Genomic DNA, 22,924 nt, shown 5'->3' on the forward strand with positions numbered 1-22,924 from the left:
GCAAAATGCACATCAAAATTTAAAATTTATTTCCATAAATACAAAACCACTCGCATATAAAATGTTTAGAAACACTGTTATACATATTCGTAGTCCTACAGCACCTGTATAAAAATGTAGCTCACAAAATTAGTTAGAAATTTGTATCCATTACCAGTCAAATTTAATGTACAATATTTACATTACTGGATATGTCAAAGAGTAGTTTTATAGGCTGTGCTTGTACACCACCGCATCCAAAAAACGTATCTTAAAAAAGGCCACAAAGAATCACATATTATAAAGCTGGAAAGGTGCAGTAAAACTCAAATGAAGCTTTTTTTGTATTGCAGATACATGAACATACAGCACTTTGCAGATTCCTTCATATTTTTTCATTGAATTTCAAATTACATCTGGAAGGTTTTGTGAGAATTCATGTAGAAAGCACATCTGGGATTAGGTTCAGGTTTCATTTAATAAAGTTGAACTCTTCCCTCTCTGGAAAGCAAGATTCAAAAAAGGAGGCTGTATTCTATTAGAGTAGCTGGATTTTGTTAAAACCTCTCATGGGTTCAAATGTCAAGAGCACCCCTCTCTGGCCTGGTGATCGCTGGTTCGTACCCAGGCTATGTCATTTGCCGACCGTGACCGGGGGTTCCTAGGGGGCGGCGCACAATTGGCCGAACGCCACCAGGGTATGGAGGGCTCAGATCGGCAGGATAATCCTCGGTTCACTACGCACCAGCGACTCCTGTGGCCGGCAGGGTGCCTGCGGGTCTGCTGTGGAGCCATTCAGATCCGTTTTGTCCTCCGGCACTATAGGTCTGATGGCTTCACTGTGGACCTGCAGTGCAAAAAAAGCCGACTTGGCAGGGCACGTTTCGGAGGACGCGCGTGTCTGCCACTGTTTCACAAAGTCGGCGTGGGGGTTGCAGCGGTGGACCGAAATCATCCATACAATTGGTGATTCCAAATTGGGAAACAAATCCATTGGCGACAACTAAATAAAAAAGAAAAAGAAAAGAAAAAGAAAAAGAAAAGCACCCCTCTCATGCTGTACCTTCAGGCACACAGAGTTGGACAAAGACATACAGCACCACAGATACCTTTACCAGTTTCAGTAAAGCAGGACGGTGTGAAATGTTAACTTGAGTTCTAACTAGAAAGGAATTCTTTCCAGAAGAAAACCACTGGAGGGGTGGACTGCTCTGACTGTGTTTTCTTTAATAAAAGTACACCACAGTAAACTGTACAATGCTTATACAATCCATGTATTGTTTGTGTATGGTTTTTTTCTGTTTAAGAAATGCAAAGTTCAGTTTAACAGTGATAGAGCAATGGAAATGCTACAGATTTGCACCTTTGTAGTTTTTTTCCATTGCAGGTTGGTTTACTTCAAGTCTCTCCGAAGCATGAAAGGGTTAAGCGTTTCCTTTTTTTGCTACTTGTTTGACCATTTCCAGCTACCATACTGTATTTACAAACACGAAACCTGTGACAAAGCAGTCCTTTCAGATGTCTTCCGTCTGATCATTTGTAGCCTCGGATTCCATCCACATGTCATTGATCACCACTACACTGAAGTGTGGCTGTGATTTGAGGTCAGTGCGCTGGCTGCTCTCAATATCCTCCCACTGTTGTGTCTGAGGCAGGCTGTGTTTGGTTTCGGGTGCTTTGGTTACCGAGGCGATCACCGTGCCGGGTGGATGGGACACCAGCTGCTGGCCGTCCGTTGAGAATGTCACCACAGGGGCGGCGGCACCGACTGTCGGGGAAGAAGGCACAGAAGCAGTCCTGTTACTGCTCGCAAGCACTCGCTGACCAGGGACTCTGCTCAGGGTGCCTGGAGATGTGGGAGCTGCCACCTGAGGGGAGGGAATGGTTTGCAGGAAGAAGGTGCGAGGCGAAGCCCCAGACGGGTCACTGCTGGCTAGGACTGTTGTGAGCGGGAGGGTCTGCAGTGTTACAGTGCCCACCGGCTGCACTCCTGCTGACACTACCACTGGAACCGGAGGCGGGCTGCTCACGCTGCTGCCAACAAAACAGAGACGGGGACGCATTATTTGAGGCACAGAAAGACAAAAGTTTGATTGTTCTCACCGATCAATAATGCCTGCATTTAATGATAAACCTCTAACCTACACAGCTTGTATAAAATAGCATTTCATAAGTAATGGCCATGCACAATTTCAAACATTTCTCAAGATGTAGCCTTCAATAGCTTGCGTACTGTACCTAATAAACCTTGCGCCATGTCACTGAAACATTCGGCGTGTAGTGTTTCTATAACCCTGCATTGTGAATCAGTATAATGTCAATGAAATTCTGATAATGTGGCGAAGACTGTAACATTGTGAAATGACTGCAACAAAAGGGTTGCATTTTGCCAGAGGACAAAATAAAAGTTCAAGCTCTACCTCTCTGTAGGTGCAGTGGTTGACACGGAAGACCACTCATCCATCGACACATACCTGACTGTCTGGCCACAACCTGCTGTGGTTAAAACAGTCTGCCCCTCCTGGGCACTCTGAAAATGCTCCATGAGTTGGACTGTCCTGAAAACAGACCCATGCTGTCCTGGTTTCAATGACTGGATGCTCTGCAAAGTTCTCAACATTTCTGCAGACACTACTGGCAAATGTTGCTGCTGTATGAGCTCCACCTGCCGGACTGGCCTGATTGCCTTTGTGTCCACTGCAGACTCCAGCACACCGGGGGCAGGCAGTGCAGCTGCTCCTCGCCTTACTCTGTGTGCAGAGGCCCTCTGCTTTGTGGCTGGACTTCTGCTGCTGAGCGATTTCTTGGTGGAGAGGGGTAAGGCCCGATCATTGCATGATGACATGTCTGCCTCTGGCATGTCTACGGATTCTGTGCTGGAGGACGGATCCACGTCATCAACGTACACAATGTTTTTTGGCATCTCCTTAAACTGGTAGACCAATCTCTGTCCTTCTACCTTAGATAGTATACCTCGCTGGTAATAGTACCTGCAGAAAATCAGACACGTGTTGTTAACATCATTGTTAAAATCTCTGGATCTCTCTTAATCACAGGTCAAGGAGGCGCCATAGAAATTCTACTCACTGTGGACGTACCTGCCACATGAGAATGTACAGTTTAGAAGTAAAAAAAATACATATTTTGTCTGTTTAATAACTGATCAACAACTGTCATAGAAAACAATATACAGAACTTCCATTTCTATTTAAATATTTATATTGTTTAGTACAGCACGTTATATTAATTCTATAACGTTCTCTTTATCAGTTATAACTTATGAAAATATGAAAATGTTTTGACTGTTGGCACAATAGCTGTATGCGACTAATAATAACCTGTTGTTATAACAATATGAAAACATTTGCATGTGTTACTATTATTGACTCACAAAATCCAGGTAGTCTTAAATATAAAAAAACAACACATTCAATTTGTTTTGATATTTGTTACCAAACCATTCCACTGCCACTCTCAAGTACTGTTTTCAGAGAAAATGCACAGCAACATGATGCTCAGACCCTCAACCACATAGTCTGATTTTCTTCTGCTTCCAAATTGAGTGCAGGGCAATCCCCAGCGGACAGTTTAAGAGTCCTGAAGAATCATGCAGAACAGAGGATCGTTCTCTCCACGTGGGAGGGTTGTTTGTGTCGATGGGGCGAATTTACACTCCAAGGGAAACAAGTGAAGAAACAGCTGCTTGGACTTATGTGGATTGGTGTTCTCCACAGTCTTAGAAAAGCAGCAATCCTCACAAATCCAAGCAGCTGCTTCTTCAGTTTGAGCTGTAAATTAGCCCAATCCGCACCAACGACCCTCACGTGACTGTCAGTACTCTGATTTCTGTGGAGAGCTCAATCTGAATATTCAGCTCAATCCAGCACGAATGCAGAAATACAGGGCCAGCAAGAGTAAGTAGTGCAAATATTATGGGATGCACTGCTCAGGTCATCATGCCTCTTACCTGAGAGCTCTGCCCATTGTCTCATAATTCATGTCTGGCTTGTTTTTGTGTCTTCCCCACAAACATGCTACAGCCTTGGAGTCGACCAGTTTAAAGATGCCCTTGTCCCTTTGTGTCCACTTTATATATCTTGGGCACGTGGATCTGTCCTGCAGTAAGGCTATTAGGAACTCCCAAAGATATAACGTATTACCTGAAAAAAAAAAAATGTATCCACTTCAGATTCAGCCAGGTGGAGCTCAATGAGACTTATCTGTGTTGTGCTGTGCTGTGCTGTGCTGTGATGTGGACCATGGCACTGTCAATCTACATTCAAAAAGAGACAGTTACCCTGGCTAACTCTTCAAACAAGCCTTCAGCTGCTCTACCTCTATTGCCATGTCACAGTAGATCAGCTCTGTTCAGAAATCATCAAATACCTTCATTATTTTAATTGGTACATTTTAAAACTCCAATTTACAACCTGCCACTCATCCCCTCAACCCCACCATATATCAGAAAACATCAGCACACATTTAATGAAAGTCAAATGTTCAACAGATGCTACTCATTTAATGTGCATTGCCATGGACTCATTTAGTACATACCTTTGCCATCTTTCTCTTTCTTTTTTATTAAGATATTGGGTGTGACAGGCGAATCAGGTCGCGGCGGTTTGGGTTTTCTGCCTATAGTACACAAAACAGCATCACTGAATACTTTCATTCTATTTTTTCTTGGTGTATTAATTCATATAAATGTCTGTGCATCAATACAGCCAAGTACATAACAATGCCTATCATTACAAAGATTGCCTTGTGAGCAGGTAAATGTGTACAACACTGAGAACACTATTAACATTTATTTTATTTATTTATTTATTGCATTTTTATAGCACTTTTTATACAAAAGTATTGCAAAGCACAATACATTTGTATAGCATGTCACACAACTACCACAAATCTGACAATTAAAATAACAGATAATACACATAATAAAAAAGCAGCAATTTTAAAGCATTAAAACCCACTAAGATAAGAAAGCCATTTTATAAAGCTGTACCGGTCCCAGCCTCCCTGACAAACGAAGGCAGAGCATTGTATAGTTCCGGAGCTCTACAGGAAAAAGAGCTTAGATCCAAGACGTGCTACCATCACTGGCAATAAAACAGGGAAGAAACAGGCTCCCACTTATGGGCAAGGTGCTGCATTTAATATGGGTTCCCTTGGTTACACTAATAAGTAACCTTTTTTAAACACAATGTGTGAAGTAGCTAAATAAACCGGATTCCAGGTCCTGGACGTATGGTTTCAAAAGGCATCCCTGCACAGTCAATGAAAACCTACACATTTCAAACTAGCTCTGTTTGCAAAACAAAGCTGAGCCACAACTGTTGCTGCCTGCTCTGGCCCTCCCTCCAGTAATGCTGACTCAAACTTGGGGTAACGCGGGGGGTACAATGGCAGAGGAAGGCACAGCACACTGCTGGTTTAATGGACTCTTGCCTTTCTTCTTCTTGGGCTCTTGTGGCGTTTGCCCAGCTGCTGATTCGCTCAGGGAGTGCCGACCCTGTTGAACTTCCACTACCTCAGGAATTCCATCAGCTGTTACCGATACACTTGTAACTGGAGTAGAGATTACCTCACCCATCGACGGCACCAACACATGAGCTGAGGAAAACAAACCACACAGCAGTAAGAACACGCTCTTCTGACCTTCCCACCGGGAAAAACAACCAAAGGCTTTACACTGTGTTGGGACTGATCTTTGCATCGGTACTTTAAAAGAATTAAAAAATGTCAGTGTACCTCACGTGTCAAAAATGAAACCCTTGGAAGTCAGACTGATGTCTTTCTCTAACATAACATCATGGTTTCCGTGTGCAAACACTTTATAGTCTGTGACACTGTTTGAAATTCCTGGACCTTCGCACTAACCTGTGCGACCACAAAGGAGAACTTTTTGTTTTTGTTATAAAGCCACAAAAGGGATGAATTTAGTTTAAGACTGTTAAACTCTGTGCAACAAAAACATGCTAAAAGTACAAGTCTTTATATTTGTGTTTTCTTCCAATTGTTTTGCTCCCTTGGCTGGTCTTGTTAGCGAGATTTCTGAATTTCGTAAACTACTCATGCATCCTAGACTCTATTTCTATTAATTGTCTAGTTTGAAGAAAGATGAGTCGGGCTCTATCAAACAGATCCCTCTGTTCCCATCACAACAGCTTGTGTTAAGATGTGTAAAGCATTTGGTGAGATGCTATAAAAAAATAAACATTTAAAAATCTTAGGGGGTGCAGTTTGGCCAACATGGCTCAGAGGCATTTTTCAGCATACCTGAATAGAGGTTTCTCTTTTAAATATTATAGAAGAAAAAAAAATAGGGGCAAACTACCAGTAAAAGTATTACATCCCACAAATACATCCTACTAGTTGTCCCTAATGCTTTGATCAGGTGAAACAAGATAACATTTATAAATGACTATAAGAAAATCAAACACACTGACAATTACAATGCCATTCTGCGCAGCGTATGAATCAGCTTCATGTGCTGAAAAGACCAGAAGCTTTAACCACTTTGTGTAATTTGAGGCACTCACTGATGCGCTTGTCATCCAGAAAGCAGCCCGGGGAGTCCATGTTGAGCAGGGCCTCAGCCGCCTCAATAGTTTCCATTGTTTCATCTTCATTCTGACAGGAAGCTTCAACTGCAGAGTGAAAAGAACACAGAGCAGGCCTTGTAAGAAATCCCCACGCATCAGTACAGCATGAAGAGCAGCCTGAGGTCAGGAAATGAAACTGTGTAGTTCAGAGAATGCAGAAAAACAGCTCTTGTGAATTCATGTAACAATGTGTCAAAATGTGACTGAAATTGTTTTGCATCAACCTGTTGTCCCCTGTTCAGTTTTAGTAGATGGCTGCCAATGATAATGCAGCAATAACGGTGGCTTACAGCCACGAACAACACAGGCCTTGCAAAACAGCAACAAGCTAGAATTACACAGTTTTGCAACCACAATACATTCTAACTCTGGGGGCCTTGATGCAAGAAGGTTCAAAGGTAGCTGAGAGGAGATGTACTCAGTTAAACTCTGCTTGACACACAAGTGTAAATATAACAGAAATAACCAAGAAGTGTCTAAGTTTACTGCTTTTCTTATAATATTTTTCTTCGTGAATATGCACAGCTATATTTGCACGAGCATAACTATTGCATGCATCTGGCTTTCTTGGTTTGACATCAGCACCTTGTACACATTGTTTAGAAATGGCTACCTGTATAAAACAAAATGATTAATACAGGTCTACTCCCAAACTGAAAGGATAAACACCAAGCTTAACAATTCCGGTTTAAAAAAATAAATACATACATACATTACTTCAGTCTAAACATGACTTCCTGTGAACTAATCATTATTTTTAATTAAGACCAGCTGCAACTTCATATGTGTTTCTTTAAGCAATTTTCTCAGCCTTCAAATGACAACATGAAGCAAAATAAAACACGAATTGTAGTACTGGATGCTGCTGTGCTCTAGAAAAATATGAGATGAGAGATTATTGACTGCTCCTTTACAGAACCAGAAATTCACGCTATAGCCTGCTGGTCATGTACACATTTAACACTTAAACATGAATACTACACACAATTGCGTGTAGAGCAGCCAGCCCCCTGCCTGCGCACACACACACAGATGAGTTATTTTGAATGCTAACACTACACTGTGTGCTAACTTTGGTAACGGTTCTGTTGACACTGGTGGAGTACATACACGGAGACGAGCTGCCAGTGACGCAGAGGAAGAATGCAGAACAGGATCCTTCCTCTAGACTCGAGAGAAAAGCAAGTCATTTAACTTAGATTATATTCCCTGTTCAATCCTACACCATCCACGGGGTTCTGTTTACCTTAATTAAACCTGAAAGCGTTTTTCCAAACTAGCCTTTTCAAAAACGTGTACTGGTTTAATGGTAAAACACAAATACAATATATTATCAAAAACTGTACCTCCTGTCCAGTACCGTATGCTAAACTAACTGTACTGCAGTACCACCGTGTTAATAATTAATACCAAATAACTAGGTCTAATCCGCACAGCCGCAGCAGATGTTACAATAATATCAAGTTTAAACGTGCGTAATAATAATAATAATAATAATAATAATAATAATAATAATAATAATAATTATTATTATTATTATTATTATTATAAACAGCAGCTTTAAAAACATTTTAAACAAAATAACATTAGAAGAACGTCAACACCATATGGATGTACGTGACGGACTATTTTCAATTTAATCTATTTTGCAGTACTGTACATAACATAGGCCTATTATTTTTTAGTTGTTGTCTGCATATATAGTGAATCAGTTCTAGATTTAAATTACTGCAATTCCAAATTGCGGCTCTACATTTTTTTCAAATATGTATAATAATATTTGTCTCCCGACCGTTTGACATATTCTTATTGACACAAACACAACTGAAAAAAGAAAAAGAAAAAACTGAAATCAATACTTTGTGTAGCTCTATTCCTAACAGTATTAGAATGCCCTTGTCAAGAAAATCACTATATTCGGGTGATGTTTGTTACGACAGTGCCTTTAATTAAATCAGAAATTACACAGCGCTTCCTAATTCGTTTCACCCACTGACCGACAGGGATACGACTTGTTTTTGTTCAAGTAAACCAAACTTCGGGGAACACAAAGAATAGACCCTACTGGTGTATTTTTAATGTTTCCAGAAGCACTTTACTAAGTATCTATTTCGCTGGACTGCTTCAATTGAACTTCCTGGTTGCGGTGATTTAATTCTTCCTCCTACTCCCTCTCTCAGTATGCATATATAACGGTACATCAACAGTTTGGAAATGCATCTGGCATCCATAATACATGTTATTATGACACCTAACCATAAAAAAAGTACCTGCTTTTATTAACAGATCCAACTGGTTTCTTCCCTGGCACAGAGCAGTCGCCATTTTTTCGAACACTTAGATTACTGAAATAGTATTCCTCCAAAGTTATAAAAAGAAGAAATCCGGGACTCTATTTTTGTACTCCACACCTCAGGGGTGGCGGTGCTTCCCGCACGATTTCTAAATTTTGTACAAACACATTGTGTACTTTTTTTTTTTCATTAAACGCAATTATATTCGTTTTAGAAATAACTCTCGGCGTAATTAGACCACACATGAAAACAGCTGAAATGGACGATGCCAATGTTTTGCTACACTTCCTGGATAAAGGTCGGTCCATGTGCAAAAAGCCAAAGCAAACTTGCTTCCTGAAGAGGCGGGGTACGGAATTCTGAATTCTCCACGGGGAAGCGGGAACGCCTCTTCGGTGTGTTTGACCAATGACAGCAGCTTGTGCTTCACTTCCACACACAGAGCATGCTTTGATGTTGTGGGTGTGATACCGTGTGGTTCGTGTCCATGGGGTCACAGAAGTCTTGTCACAGTGCCAGGCCAGCAGAATATCACTATAGTTATTTACTTTTTTTCAGTTTTTAATTCTGACATAAATAGGTGTGTCATAAAGTCAAAAGTGAGCCGTATGCAGCTGGGTTTCCGAAGGACCACACATTTTTGTGGCGATACTGTAGTGCCATATCGTTAAGCAGAAGAGGGCTTTACCGTCTGATAGGCCTACCTCGTGCCATTAACAGTGTTCTTACGGGCTATATTGCTATTACTAAATAGTAACATTTTAAAAAAAGTAACATTTAAAGTTTTTGTGTTTGGTTTGTTTTTGTGTTTTAGTGATTTTATGGAGCACTTGTTTTTGTTGCCAATGAATACACATGTTTTCCTGAGTATTCCAGATGGTTCTCATTCAGCATGTAAGGGTCAAAGTGTTTCTTTGAAATGTGATATTGCGTTAATATTGAGAATATACAAAATGTTTCCTTTCCTAGTGCAATTAATCCCATGTGACTGCAACAACCTAGGGTTTCAACAGTAAGCACATTTTATACTTGGTAAATAGCAACGTTCAACAATTATGGGTTGGGTTGGAAAAGTCTGTCAAATGTATTCAAGAAAACATATCCAGATGACTAAACAGTAGTAGGCCACATGTACACGTTCATTCTTAACCTGGCTAGATGCCGATATTTTGTAATGTATTTACATTAAACCTTACCAACTGTAGTCATGATTTTGCACAAAGATAAAGAATTAACAAATCCATTTTCATGGCTGACTGTTGATCGCTACGTTCAGTTTAGCAAACTTTCGTGATATTTTCTTTTTTTTACACCACATTACAGGCCATTTTATTTCTCTTTCTGTTTCCGTATCTGTACTTTCTGTTTCAGGTTACTGAAACAAATCATGAACTGGTTTGCATGGTATTTTGCACTTTGCTGGGCTTTTCCCTTCCTTTTACTTTGTATTCATCCCACTGATGATGGTAGTGTGCTACGTCCTTGTCCTTTCCGTACATTAAGTATTTCTTAGTCTGTGGTTTCCTGATCTCGGATTGTATAATTCAGACAGCATTCATGATTAACGGTAAAGTTTAGTTTTATTTTACGCTCTGGAAAACCTGGAAAGAAAAATAGGTTAGCCATCAAGCCTTCAACCTAGTCATGCTCGCTGTTAATTCCAAGATATTATCAGTCTTTAAGAACATGTGAAACGTTGATGGCTAGCCCTATTTTTGCTTAGTGATTCTCAGCCTGCAGTAACCCTAACTTCGTTGATACAGCTATGCTGTGTTTATTGTACAGAGCGGTAGCTCTACAGTGCAGACCTGTGTGTGTGCTGCTCTCTTGTTCTATTATCTGTTCCTCCGCTACATCCAGGGAGCTGTCCTGGATCATCTGATTGGAGTCCTCCACACAGGCAATGCTGGAGTAGTCCTGCAGATGGTCTGCGTTGGGGACCTGTTCCACGATCACAGCTGGAAAAACTGAGGGATCATCAATCTGGAATGAGAAAGAGGTTTTTACAAAAGAGTGGTAAGTACTGTGAACTGCCCCCCCCCCCCCCCCCCCCACACACACACACACTATAGGAAAGATCTGAGCTCTGTAACTACTCAGAGTTTACAAGATAAAGCTCTCACCCCATCATATTCTAGTGGCAGGTTATTTTTAATTTTAGCTTTTTAAGTTTTCTGTTTTTATGTAAGTTAGTCCAAGAGTAGTGATAATGGTGACTTCTTTATGGTTGGTTACTCCTGCACAATGAAAGTCACAACTACACCAATAAATGATCATAGTATAGACAGTATAAACAGAATTAATGCTGAGTACCACATTGAGGGATATTTAAAATAAGACACATTGCTTTTTCACTAATTACAGTATTATTTATCAGTTGAAGTAGTAATACAATCATTTTCAAAGACTCACACGTCTGGGAGGTGTCGAGTAATAAAGATGACTAGGCGAGATTCGTTGTTGTTACAGGCAAGTTAATTTACCAATATAATATATGCTTTACCAATATGCCTAATAGACGAGTTTGTAGCATTTCATTGCAAAAAAAATTGTATTCCGTTGTATAAATGGCTCTTATATACGTATCTTTGAAAGTGCAGCTTTATTTGATGTTTTATTTATTCCTCAATTTGGGCTGCGTCTTAAATTTGAAGGAATACGTCATCATGCAGGTGTTTGAAATGTTTATACAGGGCTGTATGCATATAAAGGCAGCAAAGAAATTAAACTTTGCAAAGTTCATTGTTGTAATTACAAATGTTATCATGAAGAAGACTGTAAGCCCCTCAAAAATACTAATGTTGCTAACAAAGCGTGTAGAAAATCAACATTCAAAAATGCAAAAAAAATGACTGCTCCAGCCAAGGTCTTTGTTCTAGCAGTGTGTTATTATATTATACAATTTAACACATGAAACCTTTTTCAAGGCTCTGTATCGCTTAATGTATGAATGACGCTGAATAAACCTGTAGAGAAGTGCCCCTTGAGGACCAGAGATGGTCATTTCTTGGTAAAACTATAAGAGAGTGAAGTAGACAAACGGTTTGGTAATTGCCTTCTTCCGAGTACACAGTAATAGCAGCCACGCACTTTTTTTTTTGTTGGTGTTGCTCTTATGCAGACAGTGTTAAGAAGACGACAACAGATTGAGCAACCCTCTCGTGAATCTCTTCTCCACCACCTACCTCTCGCACATCTTCCATGCAGTTGCTGGCATACTCGAACACAAGCTCACTCTGATGAACCACTGCAGCCATAGTGATGCATTCCCCTGGGTTCAAAACCACATAACAAGCTGCCTTGAAACGCCCGGCTTCAGCTCAAAGCTTGGATATGTTTTCCAATCGGACAACACGCTTGCAGGCAATCCTTTTGTGCAGCTGTAGTGGGTGCTGCAAAGACTCAGCAAAATGTAGTTAGAAAAAAAACCCTAAGCAGACAGGACAACGTGGTGTGTAATCCGAAGCAACAAAAATTCGATAAGGCAAGGAAAACCTTTTCGAAGTACAGTATCTTCAGTTCAGAACGACCAGATCAAAACGCTGTCGAGCTTAGTTCTGCAAAGAAAAGAAAAAAAACAAGAAAAGTTTTAGTTAATTATCCTTTGGATCTCAATTAAATAACTACACAATGTCAAGTTGCACACTAGCACTGCAGCAAAAGCAGTCATACATAGCAGTTACAGTCTGGGTTCAAAGTGCAAGTGATTTCCCCTACCATGTGAGCTGCTATTCATCTCAGCCAAAGCATTTGAGTTACATGTTTATTTTGCCAGTCAAATTAGGCCCCTTTGTCTGGGGAGGGTGTTCTAACAATACCATCAACTGCTCAAAAGCTTTGTTCTGGAAAACAACGTGAGCTGATTTCTGGCTGTGGTTCCCAAGTCTGTTGAGGATTTCGCTGTACTCTCTGGTTGTTCCCTTATCTGTACTTGAGGCTGAAAAGCTGCAGGAAGGAAGCTTGACTGACCACGTCACGGCAAACAAGAACATGCAAACAAGCAGCTGCACGCCCCCTCTGCAGCAACAGTGTGTTCATTTGAAGTGGATGATAAAACCAACATTCGCTGTGTTATCATTTTTGTGCTACTTTGATACTTTGAGTTGAGACCTTGGTATGCCTTTGTATAGCAAACCTACCTTAAACCTTTTTGAGCAAAAAGTGGTGCAAACTGTTTACTGGAGTTGATAAATCCAGTATGTTTAGAATTTGAAATATAGACAGTAGTCCTATATACACCCTTGTTTAACATCTGGCACAGAATTATACTGTCAGACTTGTCACCTCAGCAGTTGATATTGACGTCAGCATAATAAATAATTATTACTGGATTAGTTTCAGCCTTTTGTAATATAAGATTATTTTGCAACTTAATTGCATTTATACAAACATATACTTAAAGTAATTTATATAAAAAGCATACCTGCTATGACTGATGCAGTGTACATGTGCAGTGTGAAATCAGCTTCAAACCTTAAACACAGTCTTTTGTACATTCAGTCATCCCTCAGAAAACCGTCAGGTTATACGCAGATGTTTCCTCAGACTTGAGAACAACAATCACATGTTACAGTTACATAACCCAAAGTAAAGAGCTTGATATCTGAGAAGTATGTGAAGCGGTGTGTCTAAATACACCCTTTCTGTAGAGGCAGGTACATTACAAAACCTGCCGTGCCCGCTTGTGAACGCTTAACAAACAGAATGAACTCACGTCTGCAGTAATCATGTCAGTGACAGCACGCCGTGCTGGTACAGACTCAGCTGCCCTTGCTGGTGTCCTGACACTACCCAATTCTCAGCAGAGAGAGAGAGAGAGAAGGAGGTAAGTTGCACTTACTCCTCCAGACTGGAAAATCCAGTTCAGTCACATGGTTTCCTGCTCCACCATTCTTGCCTTGGTATCGAATTACACAGAGCAAGCACAATGACAGCACCTTGTCATCTAGCCACACAGATCACATACCTGCAGCAGCCGCCACCCTCTGGCTCACAATCACTTTATTAACCCAGGGGAGACCACTTACTGTGTGTTCCTGGCTGAGGCAACATTTGGTTTTGTAAAGCACTAGGCATTAAACTGAAACAAACATACAATTACAAAATATGCAGAACGAGGAAGGGATATTCCAATTGTTGTGAATTAAGGATTGTTTTAATTTATCAGCATTTGAATATTCTGTAAATATGATATACTAGCTGAAGTACCCGGCATTGCCCAGGGAAATTCAGTATTTCAATATTTCATGCATGACAAATTGTGGAATGGTATCCTTATGGTTTCCTATAAGTTACCGATCTTGGGTGTCGCACAATGTGCTCTGACCCCTTTTTTTAACTTTATTTTTTTATGGTTTTTGCCATTTTTTTTTTTTTTTTTTAATTTTTGTTCTTTCTATTTTTATTTTTTTTTGGGTAAGTGGTTCTCCAGATAGGTGTAGGGTGCATGTGTATGACCTGTGCAGGGTGCATGTGTCCTCCACTATACCCCCTTCTCAGGGGGCTTCATCCTGGGAGGGGATAAAAATTGAACTAGGTCCCTTTGTGTTTGTCATAACAAATGTCACCTGGGTAAATCTTGTCCCTGCCCACTACTTTCTAACTCTCCTGGTAACTGTTCCCAAGGTGACCTGGAGTGGATTTGACTTCTCAACCCAGATAAAATGAAAAGTACTTAGCAATAACAGCAACCTACTGAATGCATACAATAGCGCTGCTGATGGACTCTGGATTTTTATTTTAAATGTATCTTTCTACAAACACTCCTGTCACTAAATAAAAGCATCTCCCGCTGTTAAATCTGCATTAAAACACAAATCTGATACTATGAAGTCATGCAAAGAGACAATTCCTGCAGCATCCCAAAATCTTACTTCCACATACAAACTGTGAACTGCCCTGTATGCCAAAACCCATTAGGGCTGCAAACCTTTTCAAGTTTAAGATTTAACTCTCCCAATATGTGTATTGTCTCAAATAACAGATAATACAGAAATCTAACGGCATCAAGTCAAGGAAAGAGACAATTCCTGCGGCATCCCAACTGTTACTGTAAATATATGTGAACGTTTGTACTAGCACTATGGTTTTATAGCAGTGAAATACGGTTTCCACACTGAGGCACTTGGCATGTATTTTAAAGACCCCTCTGCTGCTGCTGCGATTCTGTGCGTTGTGTTTTATCAAACAGGAAGCATGGTGTAGTTAAATAGAGAAACACTTCCTGCCTCACATCTGCAGGCCCATCTGTGAGAAGTTATTTTTACTTGTTTCCTTCTGCTCAATCTAAATGAACTTGTTTTTTGAACTTGAGGGGTATTCAGGCTGACAGTTTCTTAACATTTTATGTTGCAGTATGACATAATCAAGAACACATTGAGCATGCTAGTAACATGAACAAGATAGTTACATCCCATATGAAAAAATACTTCATGTTCATATTTTACCAGTACAAGAGAATACTATGGCATGTTGTTATTTGGGTTTGAGTGGGTAGATTAATCACATCCTTTATTACTTAAGTGCACAGTATACATTAGACATATCATTCCATGTGTGTATAGCTGCAGTATGGAGTAGTGGTTAGGGCTCTGGACTCTTGACCGGAGGGTCGTGGGGACACTGCTGCTGTACGCTTGAGCAAGGTACTTTACCTAGATTGCTCCAGTAAAAACCCAACTGTATAAATGAGTAATTGTATGTAAAAATAGTGTGTAAAAAATAATGTAATTGTATGTAAAAATAATATGATATCTTGTAACAATTGTAAGTCGCCCTGGATAAGGGCGTCTACTAAGAAATAAATAATAATAGCTCATATTGCTTTGTGTTCAGTTCAAGTAGGAAGGGTTGCTCAACACTTTGAAAAAATAAAGGTAACATTTTCAGCTCACAGGCCACTGCACTGTTAGGGCTACAAACTGTTTAAAGCTTATAAGTCTTTATGTTGGCATTTTGAAACAAACATCTCCAAGAATTGAGTTAACTTCAGCCAAATGGAAATGGAAGTCCCAAGATCCTTAAAATGTAAAACAGCAGAGCTGAGAACATGCTCTCTCCTCTTCTGTCTACTTGCTTCTTTGTAACGTAGGCTGTTTAATAAGGACAGAAAGTAAATGTACCTGTACTGCAAAATCTATTTTTAAGTTTAGGGTTGTATAGTTAAAAGAATAATTTGTTTGTATACAGCTCAATTTTACTGCTACACTGCATGGAATTATTGTTTGTGTGTGTATATATATATATATATATATATATATATATATATATATATATATATATATATATTTATATTTATATTTTTTGTTGTGAAAAACACAAGCCATATTAAATTTGCACCTCATGTTGCAATGATACCCAAACATGCATTTACTTTGCTTCACTGCGGTGAGCTGAGCTGTGTTTTCTCCAGTACTTACCTGTGCTTTCACTCTTTCCCCTACGGCTGCTCGTTGAGGCCATCGGGGAAAGATAAAACTATTCGTCGTTAAGTGGAGATCACGAGATCACTTCTCTCAGGATCTCGAGAAAAACTGAAGTCATTAGTTCCGTTTTCCTGAGAGAGATAAATTATGTCAGGAAATCCCTTTCGTTTTCTCGATCCTGTGATCACAAGATAGCCCCCCCCCCCCAATGACCTCAGCAAGCCACCGTCTTTCCCTACGCATGCCACTGTAAACTTTCCTAATGGTTAGTACATGCTAAGGGTATAGTATAAGTACTGTGCACCATGTGTATTGTATATACACTATGCAGACACGCGTTGTACTTCCAGTTTAGTTCCTTACATGCAGTCACATGTGTAACAGCCTCACTATACCACACACATTAGGAGCTTTAACAGACTTGCAAGTTTCTTTCTCCGACATACTGATAAACAGCATTTTGTGAGCAGTGGTACTTCATAAAGTATTGTTTTTTTCTTGAGCAAACAGTACATGTTCATGCACAAGGTAAGACATTTTTACAAGTCAGTGTGCAAACGCTCTGTCAGATTCAGCAGTGTTGTAAGTTCAGAATAAGATGTTCTGATGGCCCTTTTGACAGGACATTGTTTGCCATGTGCAGTTCCTGTAATTACAGTTTAGAAAGCTCTCACACAGCACTAGTCACAGTACTATAAAAAATAAAGTATAATCTGTTTGTACTATAAAAGGTATGCAATTAATCTATGCACATCACCACAGCATACCAGTGAATCCCACAAGACAGAAAGGGCGTCTCTTCATTTGTGAAACTGTCAAATTCAGAACACAATTTTGACCATGTATCAGTCAGCGTTCTGTTCTGTGATTCTTTCCAGCGAGTGCTTACATTTCTATAGCTGTAGCTCCTAGCTGGCAGGACACTCGGCAGCAGTTGAACTTATTTATCTGCTTTATAGAAACAACTGACTTATTTTCCATAGGCATGCAAGACTAACAATATTCAGATTCTTACCGGTCGAGGAGTGCACTTTGTGCAGTGACAGCTGCTGTTAATTGGTGTGTGGGTGACAGTAACTGGAAGTGAAAAGGTTACCTGTTCAGAAATATCCTTTCTCAGTTGGAGGGAGTCACTGAAATTGTGGTATTCTAATAAAACTCAGAGCAATGTATTTTAAACTCTAACTATGCGTCTTTTGGTAAATGTTTGAATTGTTTTGAAGAATATATTAGTTCTCATTTTGTGTGTCTTTACACCCAGATGTAGGCAGATCTGTCGTGGGCAGTTTTGGGTGCAGATGCTGCAACACTTTGGACCCATTATCAACCTTTTTTCAAAATTCTATGTGGATCCTGTAGCTAGCACACTGCTCTGGTTTATTTTATATAGTGCATAGTGGATCCTGTAGCTAGCATACTGCTCTGGTTTATTGTATATAGTGCACAGTGGATCCTGTAGCTAGCACACTGCTCTGGTTTACTGTATATAGTGCACAGTGGATCCTGTAGCTAGCACACTGCTCTGGTTTATTTTATATAGTGCATAGTGGATCCTGTAGCTAGCATACTGCTCTGGTTTATTGTATATAGTGCACAGTGGATCCTGTAGCTAGCACACTGCTCTGGTTTACTGTATATAGTGCACAGTGGATCCTGTAGCTAGCACACTGCTCTGGTTTATTTTATATAGTGCATAGTGGATCCTGTAGCTAGCACACTGCTCTGGTTTATTGTATATAGTGCACAGTGGATCCTGTAGCTAGCACACTGCTCTGGTTTACTGTATATAGTGCACAGTGGATCCTGTAGCTAGCACACTGCTCTGGTTTATTTTATATAGTGCACAGTGGATCCTGTAGCTAGCACACTGCTCTGGTTTACTGTATATAGTGCACAGTGGATCCTGTAGCTAGCACACTGCTCTGGTATATTGTATAATAGTGCACAGTGGATCCTGTAGCTAGCACACTGCTCTGGTTTATTGTATATAGTGCACAGTGGATCCTGTAGCTAGCACACTGCTCTGGTTTATTGTATATAGTGCACAGTGGATCCTGTAGCTAGCACACTGCTCTGGTTTATTGTATATAGTGCACAGTGGATCCTGTAGCTAGCACACTGCTCTGGTTTATTGTATAATAGTGCACAGTGGATCCTGTAGCTAGCACACTGCTCTGGTTTATTGTATATAGTGCACAGTGGATCCTGTAGCTAGCACACTGCTCTGGTTTATTTTACATTAACTTTTCTAATAAAGTGGCCACCAGGTTGTGTTGTTTTGTGCTGACGAGGTTGATGCTTTTCGGTATGCTGTTCTCTGTTGACTTTGCATGTGGCAGTGTGGTTTCTATCGCCTTCATCTCGGTGCTGTTGACATCACACATAAATTGTCAGAGTAGGCATACTGCTTTCAAACATACACCATGTGTGTCGCAATACTTGTTGAAGAGTAATGTACAAGGGTCAGACAAAAACATGTAGGGCCACCCAGACGGCAATGTAACAAGAGGTTTAAATTGTTCTGAGGGATACGTGATCATTCTTCAATAAATACCCTCTCTAATGACTTCATTAAACAGTGATATTCATAAGAATGGCCCATCGCTGTAGCATCAATAATTTGGGCAATTAATATATACAAAGCATATGAGCATAGGAGATGCAGCTTTTATATATAATGCGTGTCCCATGTGCAGAGAGAATTAAAGCTGTGTGATGGACAGGTCACGTACATACAAGTTCATAATAAGATGCTAGGTACACCTAAAGAAGAGCCTTCTAGTCAGCTGTATTTAAAAAAAAAACACTATAATAAGGCAATACAGCATAATTGGAGCAGTAGGTTGAATCTTCATTTAAAATGGACAAAGTGTATTGAGGCCAAGTACATCAGGCCTAATGATTCTGCAGTTGCTGCACTGTGAATCAGTTGGCACAATAAGTAACACAGAGATTCCGAAACAAAACCTTGGCAAGATGTTTCCAGTGAGTTGTTATTGTTACTGGCAAAACCACCAACAGCACTCTCCTTTAAAGATACACTGTAGAGTTCAGTCAGAGTGCATTGCTGAGCTCATACGAGTCCCTGCAAAATGCAGAGTCTCCAGCTCTATTACATATATTCACATGTGTTTTTGCAAGTGGAGATTAAAGCGTCAATATCTGCACTAACAGTCTACTTCCAGCCCTCGTGCTCGTAGCCACAATAAGAAAAAGATTTGTTTGCTGTAACTCACCCTATCCATCGTTTTCACCCTCCACCTATAAAGACAATAGTCTGCATTCTCACAAAAACCATTTTAGCAACCTGCAGTATTTGCTTTGTCGCTGGCTAGAATAATTTCATGAGCTTCCTGCAGTTTTGTTTTTAAATAAACAGGTCACATGTTTGCACAAAGAATATATTCAAGTTTGTAAAGTTCCCCTGGTTAAAGGAGAACATCCAGGGGGTGTTCCCATTCATGGGAATATTTAAATATGCAAATTGTAAACTGACAAAGTACAGTATTTCAAAATGTTCCTGCATCTGCTGTATGAGCTGTTTTTAAATCAATTCCACCTGAATACATTCAGCAGTTTCCTTTGCTTGAATTCCTGTGTTCATAAGCTAATACAGGTATATTGTAATACAGACACTCCCAGTGTGACAGCATCTTCAAATGCCCTTTTCCTGTTACATATCTAGTACTAGCACTTGTGTTTTCAAGTGGAGTAGCCCTGGTTTCAATTACAAGTGTAATTGTGCAATGTGTAAGTAATTACAACTACAATGGAACTGGAATTGTAGTTGAACCTTGAACCTTGGCACACCTGTGTAATTGGAATTATACTATGTAATTGATCGATTTCAGTTCAGTTACACATTTATTTGTCATACGATGATTATTCTTGTATTATCAAACACTTTTAGTGACCCCGTTTGTTTGAAAAAGTATGCTTCTCTATTTGTACATGTATTTATTGCTTGGTTGTTTATAATAAATAGAGTAACCATGTTAATGTTTGTAGTTGTTCATGTTACTTTTTAGTGTAATTGTAGTTATAATTGTAATTACTACAGCATCATGTAATTGAACACAAATAGCATTGTAATTGTAATTGCAATTTCAGTAATGAATTCTGCTGTCATTGTAATTGTAACTGTAATTGTAATTGACCGCATGTGTGAAATGGAGTGTATAAAACACTTTGGGGTCTGCACCAGTGGCCCTGAATCCAGTGGTAATTATCAGACCTCTTGTGTCCTGGAGGCTGAGAACATCAATAACAGAATCTTCCCTTCTTACTTATCTGCTTCAAGCACCACGCCGTGCATTTTTCTATTGTTAACTTCCATCTCGGTCCCCTCTGGGGTTTTCTCTTAACACTGGACAACAACCTTGACAGTGATATACAATTTCCTATGTAGTTTACACTTCATTTCCCTTCTCAGGTTACTCTGAGGTTATAGCTTCAAGCCTTCAAGTAGAGACTAGCATTTTCTCGCATTGCATGTTCTCTTATTTTCTAATTAAATACTGTTATAAAAATGAAAACATGATAAGCCTGAAACTGAATCCAGATTTGCGGCCCCGTCATTCCATTTTCAACTTGTTTTGAATTAAGTTAATATTCCCCCCGGTCTACTCGTGTTCTGTTCCAGTAATGTGACGATAAAGTGCATTGTGGCATGTGATTATGCATAGCACACATTCACAAAAACTACGTGAACTACATGCAGCACTATGCAAGTAATGTACAAAGTGGGGGAGGATCAAATATTCTTAAAGCAAACCAAAAAAAATGCAGAAAGCACTTACCTTGCCTTTTGTGTCTTATCTGTTTGGGTCCCAGAGCTACAGTTGTGATACAGTGTTGTTTTGTGTGTGCTGAATAAAATGGCTACTGTAGACTGGGGAAGTGGTATCTTGTTGTTTTATGTTATGACTCATACGTATGTGAACCAAGGACTGAGGCACACCCATACTGCCTTAGATTCTGCACAGATTATGCAGGTGATCAGAAAGCGAGTAACACAGAGAGAGCTGAGAGAACATTAGCTTTTGGCCCCACCTTGTATGGAGAGAGGAAAGGGGAGGCAATTCTACACCAAACAACATGGACTTCAGGCACTGTATAGCCCAGGGGACAATAATGAAGTAAACAAGGAGCTAATGCTGTGCTGCAGAGGTTAACACACATTTACACTCTCCACCCCACACGCTGCCTGAAAGAGTCCAGGCTGCTGAAGGAGAGAGAAAACAAAGTAAAAAAGCAAGCGTTTTCAAGAGAATGTAGGACAGTACATCTAAACCTATAGAGAACAATCCATTTAGTTTATAAAGTAACAGGAATCCTTGAACAACTGTGCCTGTGGGCCTACTGATAACAGAAGTGCATGGTTTCCATTCATTTATATCCCCCGTGGGGGACATAGTGGAGCATCTAGAGAACTGCTTGTCCAATTATGACAAAGTATACCAAGAACTATATATATATATATATATATATATATATATATATATATATATATATATATATATATATATATATATATATATATATATGTATGTATGTCATTTTAGAGTTCTGCGTGTAATGTATCTTCTCGAGAACTGCTTGTCCGATTGTGATGAAACTTGCTAAGGATATTCTCCAGAACAAGTTCTTGACTATCATAATCTAGGGTTATATGGAGGCTGTCTATCTGTCAGCCTACTGTCTCTATGTCTGGCTCACGTTTGTAAAACGTGTGAATGGTGGATTGATCACGTCAATCAAACGGTGGATAATTGATGCCTAAACTGGCTAGGATTTCTCCGGGTTGTTCAGTCTGGAATCCAGTAAGTCAAATAAACAAACTGAAGAGTTTTATTTTGGATCATGGTTTGATTTGAGCAAATCCTGATGGCTACAACATTTTGCAGACCCACAGGAGATATTTTTGTCAAAATTTATTTTATTTTGAAGAGTTATTTTCAGAACTAATTTTTTTTTTTTTTTTTTAAGATAACTGGATAAGGTGGTTAAGATAAGATAACATTCAGAACTGGGCAAACACATGGCAAATTACATTTAATAGAGAAAAGTGTAAGGTACTACACTCAGACAATAAAAATGTGCATTATAAATATCATATGGGAGATACTGAAAGTGAAGAAGGAATCTATGAAAAAGACCTAGGAGTTTATGTTGACTCAGAAATGTCTTCATCTAGACAATGTGGATTCTGGGATCAATAAGCTACTAATAATCAAACGAGCAAGATGGGCCGAATGGCCTCCTCTCGTTTGTAAACTTTCTTATGTTCTTAAATGTACATTTATTATTATTATTATTATTATTATTATTATTATTATTATTATTATTATTATTCATAATAATAAATACACTTTAATTATTATGATACAAAGCAAATAAAATAAAAAAAAAAGTCACTTCCCATACCGGGAGTCGAACCCGGGCCGCCTGGGTGAAAACCAGGAATCCTAACCGCTAGACCATATGGGAGCCTGTAATCAAAATAGTTGCAAATATATATATATGTGTGTCTCATTTTAAAATACTCTAACAATTGTAATTAATTTAAATAAACTACATTAAATAGACTCAGCATATAACGATTCTACAACCCGCATAA

The 22,924-nt window shown here is 39.5% G+C and overlaps 1 protein-coding gene and 1 non-coding gene across 9 annotated transcripts; both read right to left on the reverse strand.

Annotated features, from left to right (window-relative positions):
* Positions 1-6: 6 nt before the first annotated feature.
* LOC117406372 (ETS-related transcription factor Elf-1-like) lies at positions 7-21,257 on the reverse strand. 8 transcript variants are annotated; one of them, XM_059030286.1, is made up of 9 exons: positions 21,105-21,257; positions 12,067-12,438; positions 10,690-10,864; positions 6,525-6,632; positions 5,431-5,595; positions 4,534-4,614; positions 3,947-4,139; positions 2,454-2,969; positions 7-2,010 (listed from the first exon to the last, which is right to left on the reverse strand). In XM_059030286.1, the coding sequence occupies exons 2-9, from the start codon at positions 12,136-12,138 to the stop codon at positions 1,494-1,496; spliced, it is 1,827 nt and encodes a 608-aa protein (XP_058886269.1). In that variant the 5' UTR covers positions 12,139-12,438; positions 21,105-21,257; the 3' UTR covers positions 7-1,493. The 8 variants fall into 8 exon arrangements, with proteins under 8 accessions (XP_058886269.1, XP_058886268.1, XP_058886267.1 ...); XM_059030285.1 differs by having other exon boundaries at positions 7-2,013; XM_059030284.1 differs by having other exon boundaries at positions 2,400-2,969.
* A 1,465-nt stretch (positions 21,258-22,722) lies between these two features.
* On the reverse strand, positions 22,723-22,794 carry trnae-uuc (transfer RNA glutamic acid (anticodon UUC)). The gene has a single exon. It is a non-coding gene; the product is annotated as a tRNA-Glu (tRNA).
* Between the last annotated feature and the right edge of the window lie 130 nt (positions 22,795-22,924).

The sequence above is a fragment of the Acipenser ruthenus genome, chromosome 9 (genome assembly GCF_902713425.1).
Source record: "Acipenser ruthenus chromosome 9, fAciRut3.2 maternal haplotype, whole genome shotgun sequence".
NCBI lineage: Eukaryota > Metazoa > Chordata > Actinopteri > Acipenseriformes > Acipenseridae > Acipenser > Acipenser ruthenus.